This window comes from Plecotus auritus, assembly GCF_963455305.1.
Source record: "Plecotus auritus genome assembly, chromosome: 6".
Taxonomy (NCBI): Eukaryota; Metazoa; Chordata; class Mammalia; order Chiroptera; family Vespertilionidae; genus Plecotus; species Plecotus auritus.
In genome coordinates, this window is record NC_137773.1 from 34590295 (window position 1) to 34599691 (window position 9397).

General features: G+C 52.2%; 1 protein-coding gene across 1 annotated transcript; it reads left to right on the top strand.

The window, feature by feature from the left end:
* Positions 1-7862: 7862 nt before the first annotated feature.
* On the top strand, positions 7863-8549 carry TIFAB (TIFA inhibitor; the record flags this gene model as incomplete). Its single annotated transcript, XM_080673411.1, is given in 3 exon segments — positions 7863-8055; positions 8058-8395; positions 8397-8549. Coding segments are annotated over 3 exon segments (684 nt in total).
* Between the last annotated feature and the right edge of the window lie 848 nt (positions 8550-9397).

Below are 9397 nucleotides of genomic sequence, written 5' to 3' on the forward strand. Positions count from 1 at the left end.
ATCCATCCTACAGATGAGGACACTGAGGCCCAGAGAGGCGAAGCAACTCTCTGTGAAGTATGTCCATGGTGGAGCTAAGGCTGGACTCCCCATGAAGGATCCCTTCCTGCCCTCTGGCCCTCTGCAGCTCTGGGTGCAGTCAGTGAAGATAGAGGGGACAGCACGCAGGCCAGGGGAGCAGCCTAAAGGACAGCCCTTTAGTTCAGTAGATAAAAAGATGTCGGAAAGCGTGAGCTGATTGCTGGGCTTATCGGCACTGGCTCCCTGTGGCCTGATGACCCCACCCCAAGGTAAGAGCCAGGAAGGCCCCCAGAATTTCCAGGCACCCCAGGCATTAATTAGTCAGGGATCCAGGCATTATTGGATTTAGCATTTAGTGAAATTGACATATATTAAGAATTTAAAACAATAATGAAATTGGGCTTCACAAGGACCCCTAGAATAGGGGAGGGAGCATGGCCAGAATGGCAACAAAGTTGATGTGACCTCCTCTCAGCATTTCTTGCTGCTCAGCAGATAGAGGCCACCCAGGCCATAACGGCCAGCCTCACCTCTGCAAGGAGGCTGGCCAGTAATGCCGGGGGTCTTTCCCAGGATCTAGAAGGGTTCAGGAATCTGGAGAAGGCACTGCAGTGTAAATTAATAAAGAGACTAGAAATATAATACAAATTTGTAATCCATGGGGGAGCCAGAGGAGGGTTTAGCTTCAGTAACCAAGTTCTGGACCCCTAGCTCTTTATTAACACAAATTGCCCTAAAGCAAAGCAGAAATACATATCAAAGGCTAAGGTTTAGTATACAGTAGGCATTGTCAGTTTTGGGGGAACTGCTTTTGGCTGTTCAGGTGTTTGGCCAGCAGGAGGCAATAACATGTAGATTAAAATGCCTTCAGCTATCTGGTAACAGGCAATAATATATGCAGATCTTCAGGTTTGGGGAAATGCCTTTGGCCATTCCAGTAGGCAATAATATGTATTCAGCCCTGCTGAATATAGAAGCCTATCAACCTTTTGAGGACTTCTTGCATTTATTATGACATGCTGGAATTAGCCTCCAGCAGGCCAGCACTCTGGGAGGAATGCCACAGGAGTAAGCAATCCGAACCCCCTCTTCCCCCCCCCCCACCCCCCCGCCCATAGCCACTTGCTTCCCACCAGGGTTTGGGTCAGGAGACTAGTAGAGGTCAAATCCTGAGAGATCACCCAGCCCAGCCCTTGGAGGGCACAGAAGGTGAGGGTAAGGATTTCAAGATCAGAGCTGGGTTTGAGATATAATCCTGTACATATTATGTGGGTGGTCTTGAGTAGTTACTTAATGGTGCTTCAGTTTTCTCATTTGTGAAATACGATTAGTACTGGGACTTATCTCTGAGTTGCAGAGAGGATTAAATAAGACAATTCACATAAGGACTCAATAAATGGTAATGTTATTGGTTTGAAATTCAAGCACCACTCCTGTTATCATTCTTATTAGCTTATAGAGCAGGTGAGGCAGAGCCATTTCCAGAATATCAGGACCTGACTCCTACCTTCCTCCACCAGGTACCTTCCCACATACCATCCGTTTCCACCTGGCCAACTCTTAACCATCTTGCAGCAGTCAGCACAAGTGGTCCCCTCCTCCAGGAGGCCTGCCCTGGAGTCCTCTCCATCCCTGGGGTGTTAGGTTCCCTTCCTGGAGGTCAAGGTCCTGTGAATCCTCCCTCACAGCACCCATCTCCACAAGTTACAGGTGCTCTTTTTCTTACCTGAGAGCTCAGTGGGAACAGGGAGACTTCTGTCCTGCTGATCATAGTAACAAATACTCCATCCATATTCTGAGCACTAACTACACATGAGGCCCTGGCCTAGGCTAAGTGCTTTGCATGTATGTCCTTGCTTGGTGGCCCCTCCCTAAAGTGGATTATTGTCACTCCATTTTATAGATAAGGGAGCAAACCTGGCTTCTTATCCTGGCTGTGCTGTGCACTAAGCCTATGTCCTGGGTGGGTTACTTAACCTTTCTGAGCTCACCTGTGCTTGGAACTGCTGCCCCCATGGCCTCAGGCTCTGACTTCCTGCTTTATCTCCATGCTCAATGAATTGGCATCCTCTGGTGAGTTTTGCTCTGGATTCACATTGGGCCAGCTTAGGGCATTTGAGTTGGAGAAGCAAGGACCCTGTCCTCATCCCACTCTGATCACTTGGCCTTCCTCCTGCTCTCCTCCCCAGCAGTCCCATGATTTTCCCTGTCCTCACCTAGCACCTTGAAGAGCATACCACTGGGTTTAGGGATGCTGCCACCTGGTGGCCGAGGGCCATAAGAACATAGGGGAGAGGTAGTATACTGGCTGGGTGGGTTGGAAGCAGGGTCCCTCTCTCTGCCTAGTGTACTGCCAGCAGCCAGCTGTAACAGATGTTTGGAGAAGGTGGAGCAGCTGGACTCACGAGAGCACCATCCATCAGTCATGATAGCTTCATGGGTAAGTCCAAGAATCCCACAGACTGGACCCAAGTGCTGGTTTTGACACCTTCCAAACATGTGACCTAGGTCTAGTCAACTAATTACTATGAATCTCAGCTTCCTCATCTGTAAAGTGGGTTGCCTTCCCCTCCTGTGTTTATTCCCAAACAATAAACTGGAGATTCTTCCTTGAGAATCCTTCTGATCTCATTATTGTTAACAAGGGAATTTATGTTAGACTCATGCAAATTATGTATTCAACTCCAAAATTATGTTTGTTTTAAGCAAAACCTGGAGCCTTCTGAGAACTCGGGGTTTGTGCATGCTGCTAGTTTGCTCTGCAGCCCCTCTCCCCAGGATGCCTCTTCACTCTATTCTGCTGGTAAGGGTTCAGCCAAATAGGTCTCATTTATCTTGGCACTTGGCCCTCATTCAACAACAAATTACCCTCATTTTCCAGAGCAGAAATCAGGTTCAGAGAGGCTGAGTAACTTGAGGTCACATAAGCCTCCGACCCAAGTCTCTCTGATACCAGAGTCCTTGCCTGCCCACCCCTGTAGAAAGCCCCGGAAGCTGTTGTTTTGTCCCTGAGTTCTCCAAGAAGCACATGACAGGGCACATCTGCTTGCTGATGTACATGCCCCAGGGTCCCAACACCAACTGGAGGAGGTCATCCTAGCCATGGGGGAGAAGCAGAGCAAAACTAGCACCTCCACTTCCCCTGCTTTCGTTCTACTTCCTGCTGGCTTTTGGAAGATGCAGCCTGGCCAGGACTTCCTCTTGCCAGATGCATTCCCCTGGCAGTTTCAATTCTCTCTCTTGCTGGGAACTGCTCTAAACCAAGTTACACAGGAGCCATGAACACATTTCTTCTGCCCGCCCACTCTCTCATGCCAGGGAGTATGGACATAGCCCTCCTCTTACCATTGCAGGGAACAGTGGGGAGGAGGTGTCCCATCCTCAAAGGTGGACAAGTAAGGCCCAGAGAGGGACAGGACTAACCTGAGGTCACACACATGGCGGGAGCAAAGCTCCTTGCCAGGCTTCTGCCTATGGCCTACTGCCCTACTGTCCTGGTGGGCAGGAGTACCTAAGTATTACCGAGACTGGAAGGTAATGAGGAGGAGGCCCTTTCCCATGGTCCAGAGACCATGGCCAGGCAGTCTGGGCTAGGGAGACCGATGGGCAAAGAGGAAAGGCTGTGGAACATGGCCCACCACCTTTCACTCTGTAGGCTCAGCCCCATGTGCATTTACAGCCCTTGAAGCTCTTCAAAGTGGCCATATGAGCTTCTGTTTATCCATCCATCCATCAGGGAGGTACAGCCATCTCTACTGAGGGGCGGGGGGTGGGGGGGCGGAGGGATGTGGTACTGGCAAGAGCCTGGGCTCTAGCTTCGCTGCCCAGATTGCACAGGGCTCCCTCACAAGTCAAGCAGCATGCCTGAAATGCTGTGATTAGAGCCACTGCCTGGAGGTAGAATGCTATGGATGAAGGCAGAGCTCAGGGTCATGCTTCCATAAGCCAAGGAAGGTCAAAGATTGCCAGCAGACCACCAGAAGCTGTGGGAGGCCTGGAGCAGATTCTCACACAGCCCTCTGAAGGAAACACCTCCAAGTCCAAACAAGCTTGGGCTTCTAGCCTCCAGGACTGCCAGACAATACATTTCTGTTGTTTAAGTCACCCAGTTTGTGGTACATTGTTATGACAGCCCCAAGAAACCAATACACCAGTTGGTACGTCTCTACAGACACAATTCAATATTCTGACCTCTGTTACCATGGGCTAGTTTTGCCTGTTCTTGTGCCTCAAAAAATGGAATCATCCATCTGTGTCATTTGTGCCTGGCTTCTTTTGCGCTGCATATGGGTTTGAGCTTCATCTACATTGTTCATGCATCATTAGTTCATTATCTTTTTATTGCTGTGTAGCATTTCAATGTACACGTTATACATTTTGTTTATTCATTTCCCTGTTAATGGGCATTTGTGTTGTTTCCAGTTTTTGGTTAATGTTTGATTTGCTCCAAGGGCAGATACAGTTCCCATCTCTGAGGAGCTGGTTCCCTGGGAGACCCTTGGTGGTGGTGTCACACGTCTGGGGCAGGCAGGGCCAGGTAACTGTTTTCAGAGTTCTCTGTTTTTCCTTCTTAGTTACTAAGCAACCAGAATAGAGGAAGCAGGCTAGGATCCCTGAATAGCTCCCAGAGGACCCTAAATTCAATTGTTCCCTGGGGTGTGGCCTGCCGAGACCTCTGGGACCTCAAGGGTCACCCATGAGCAATGAGTAAGCAGTGGGCCTGGAGGCAATGAGGCAGAGCAGGGAGACACCTGCTGGTTGACGGGGGTGGCCTGGCCTGCACCACTCCCCTGTATACCCTCCTAGAGTCCCCAGGATAGGGTTTGATGGGAGAAAGAGAAAGGATTATGCTGCTAGCTCATTCTGGGACCTTGGGCCAGACACCGTCCCTCTTAGGGCCTTAGTTGCCTCCTGTATAAGATGAGCACATATCCATTGCCAGCTTGGCATGTTGGTGGGTACTATGGAGGCAATGTGAACACACCAGCAACTTATGAATAGCTGTGTCAGGTGAAGAATTAGCACCATTGTGACACTGGGTCACTTCTAGAACAGGCAGAGTCCATAGTGCTGAGCGAGCACCATCTTCAGATGGCCCTCGAAGCCCAGCAGAGCCCAGGAGGAGTGAATAGGGAAGGTGGCTTTCTTGCTGTCCTCCTGCAAGAGAGGCTACCCTGTGTGAGTGGCTGTTTTGTCCCTTCCCGAGGCCCGGCCATTTTTGGAGATCTCAGGGGGTTGCCACATTGCCCACAGGTCCCTCAAGCCACCCCAGCCCAGTCATAGTTCTCGCTTCACAATCTCCCACATGCAGTGGGGCCCCCTCCACTGACCCTCTGTCCAAAGAGGCTCCCCTTTCTAACAAGCCTGGAGTGCTTTCCCCCACCTGACTGGCAGGGGAGAAGAAGGACATGGCTAATACCCTGGACACAGTTCCCAGGGTCCCTGGGGACGGGGCCATAGAAACTGGCCAAGCTGAAACCCAGAAGGGAGCCCATCTACTAGAGGCATCTAGCCGAGGGCCCAGGCTGGGGTTTCTCAACTTCTCAGCCATGGATTGCACTTCTGCAATAGGAAGTCACACTTCCATTTTCTGTCCTAAAATGAAAAAGAAAGAAAACAAAAAAACTGATGAGCATTCTGACACATCACAACCCTGAACCGCAGCCATAAATGTCATCCTTAGAAGTGTCCAGGCCAGGACTCACTTCCTCCCAAGAGCTCACAGCAAAAGTGCCAGAGCCAGATGTGCCCTTGGAGGTAAGGTAGGTGGAAGGTAGAGGGATTTGAACCTGCAGTGAGGAGAGGAGGCCTGGTGGGGCTGAAGCAGGGCCCTATTGGTTTCTTGTCAGGCACACACCCCAGAGTGTCTTCCTCCCATCGAGTTCCAGAGGTGGCATTGGCAGGGCTGGGCTTCTGCTTCCCCAGAACATCTAAGGTCCTGGAGAAACAAGTCTCTGCTGCTCCGGCCAGGGTTTCTGTCAGCTCTGGAGTGCTCAGAGAATAAGTCACAGGAGCAGTGGTGAAGTCTTCTTTCTGAGGGATTCTCTTAGGGTCCCTAAGCCATGGGATTGGTTACTATGAGTGAACTCTGAATTCTGGCTAGGCCTGATGACTTGGCTGCCAAACCTAGCAGTCTTGGACCTGGCTTACATCACACCCCTCAGGAGGAGGCTTTCAGTAGGTTGGGGCCAGAGGGGGATGTGGGTGGAGGCATGTATTTGTGTAAACATGTGTGTTAGAAAAAAGAGAGTGTCTGGAGGGGCCTGGCCAGGTGGGCCCCTCAAGAGACTGGAAGATCCTCACCATTAGCCAGGTTCATCCAATAGGCAGGAGGGACATTGAGCCTGCACCACACGTGACAGGCTCCCTGTCTCACAGCCTTTAACAACCAGAGTCCAATTGGGGTTTATCTAAACTTGATTTCATGTGCCTTTCATGTGTGTGGACTTCTCCTTATTCAGACATTTGGCAAATGTGCCTCCAGATACTTGCTGTGGCCAGGCCCTGTCTGCCCTGGGCAGTGGAACACAAGGCAGTGGGGCAGCTCAGACCACACCCTGCCCTTGGGAGGCCTCGGAGAGACAGGAGGAGAGGAGCTCTGGCAGGACAGACAAGGGTCCACAGAACTCTGACATGTCATGCAAAGATGGACTAAGTGGGGGTCGGCTAGGTGCCCCAGGTGCGGGGAATCTTCCTGTATGGGGGTCAGAGGGCAGAAAGAGGAAAAGAGTGTCCTAGAAGAGGTCACATTTGAACCAGGCCCGTAAATAGCAGTATCTGGATACAAACTGTGTAAGCAAAAGCCTGGTGCCAGGAAAGTGTACAATCCTTTGTTCAAATCCACTCAGCCCTGTCGACGGTTGGTTTCTGTTGAAGGTGGGGCAGGTCCCAGGCCACAAGGGGTTGATGGCTGTGGTAGAATTTGTATTCCTCAAATCCATGCAGGAGCAAAGCTGACCGCTGTAAGCAGTCTCCCCATCGTATGCCAATGAGATTCTAAAGGACACATTACCGGAGATGGAGTTGCTGGGACCGACCATGTGTGCATTCCACACTGTGGCAGATATTGCCGGTTGCACTCCATGGAGCCCCCATCAGTTCTTGAGCAAGAGACCTTCCTCGTCAGGATCTGCCTTCTGCCCCAGACCATGAGGATGGGATATTCATGGTGTTCAGGCCCATAAGCACATGGCTTCCCATGGGAATGTGCTAGCTGTTTTTATTCCTCCTTCGGGTCCCCAGGCAGCCTTCTGATTTCCCCGGAGCAGGCAAGGCTCCCTTCTCCTGTGCCTCTCCATCTGCCTAATTCTAGAAGCTCCTGTCTCTCCCACCAGCTGGGTGCTCGGGAAAGCAAGGGCTTGTTCTCTCACATCTGCTTAACCCCAGCAGCTGGTGAGAGGAGGGCTCGGCAAGCGCTCGTCATGTAACTGTCAGAAATGAGAAAGGTGTATCCTGTCTGTCTGTCCTTCCCTTTTTATGTAGCAGGGCCAAACTGTCCTTAAATACAACAGGTCACCAGAACCCTACCCAGCATCCTGGAATGCCTTATACTTGGCATAGGCAAGGTCAGGCATACCCATATTACAGAAAAGAAAATGAAAATTCAGAGTGCAGGTGGCATGGCCCCCCCGCCCCCGCCTCACAGGGGCTGGAGAAATGAAGCTGGGGCTAGAACCCATGGGCCTTGGCTCCCTCCTGGCTTGACCAGAATAACAGCATCCACGGCCAGTGCTTGGCTCTGTTTGGCTGGAGGTGTCCGGGGGGCCCTGAGGTGGGCAAGTGTGTCTGGGCTCAGGGAGCCATAAGTGTGTCTGTGTTGCATCCTTCCCAGGCTTCCGCCCATGGAAAGACCCCTCACAGTCCTGCGGATGAGCCTGTACCACCCCACCCAGGGCTCTGCTGTCTTTGCCACTGTCCCACAGAGGCTGCAGTGTGACACCAGCCCGCTTCTGGTGGGGCGGGGCCTGGACTCCCACCTCCAGCTGCATCTCCCCCGCCTGTCCCGCCAACACCTGTCCCTGGAGCCCCACCGGGAGAAGGCAGTGCTCTGCTGGCCTTCAACCTCAAGGCCCTGAGTCGCAGGGTCTGCGTGTGGGTCAACAGGCTGGTGCTGAGGTTCCTGGAACAGATCCCCCTGAGCACCATCAACAAAGTCGTCTTCGCGGGCATCCAGATGGTGGTCCATGTAGAGGGAGGCACCTCCCTGGAGGCCTTTGTCTGCTGCTTCCACGTCAGCCCCTCACCCCTGATTTACAGGCCCCAGGATGAGGAGACTGATGAATGGGAAGACATCCCCAAGGAGCCACCTGCCCTGGGTTCAGAGCAACCGGTTCCAGGTCACCTTGGCTTTCTCCATGGCCCTTCCCAGACTGCGGACAGCTCACCCCAGCCAAGCACTGGAGGAGGAACAGAAATACAGCTCCAGAGGGAGCCCGCAGACGGCGCGCTCTGCTAGCCCCACTGCCACCCGGAGCACGCCATGGCTGAAACAGGACTTGAAATATTCTAACTACATCATGCGACGTTGACAAGCGAGGCCTGCCTGGCTAATAATGAACCAATTCTGCAAACATGAACAGCCTGGGGCGGGGAGGGGGGCGCGCCCTCCCCGTTTCCAACTCTGCAAAGCAATGGGAACTTCATATACTTTTAGAGGCCCTGAGGGGCCCTGGGAGCCCCTCGCAGCGTTTCCCCACATTTCACGGTCTTGTCTGACTAGGAGTTACTTTATGTTGCTAATTTTGTGTGCCGCTTAAGAGCGGGAGTTTGAGGTTGCGGCAGGAATGCGTGGACACATGTAACAATTACGTTTGTGGTAGCTGGGGGTTACCTTTGGCTTTCAAATACCCACAGGCACTGGGGGCTTAGGGAAGCCTGTGTTTAATAAACTGCAAGTATTTCATTAAACTGGCATACCCAATAGGATTCCCTGATCCCCAGATGGGCTGCATGCATGCCACGCTGTCACGCAGAGGCAGGGGCGGGAACTAAAGAAGAGGTGTAAGAGGAAATTGGAAAGGTGGGGGCTCACATTTCTAAAAGAATGCAAGCAAAGCTCAGGGCTTCCTGGGCGTGGGGAGCAGGGCCTGGGCCTGCCTGAACGTCCTAGTCACCGGCTTCCTCCTCATCCTCATGCTCCCCGGCTCTCAGTTATTTCTGGATCAAAGCCTTGGCTGACCAGAAAAGGTGGCTTCCCAGAGAACTGGGCTCATGAGAGGTGTGGTGGGGGGTTGTGTTAGAATTCATCCCAGCAGTTATTTCACTCAGGGGAGGTCTTTTCAAATAAGGGACCAGTGGGGGGCCAGGCAGGCCACGGGAGGAATAGTTTTCTCAGTGAACAGATGAGCAGAGCAGCAGTGTCTGTAAGTGAGGCCCT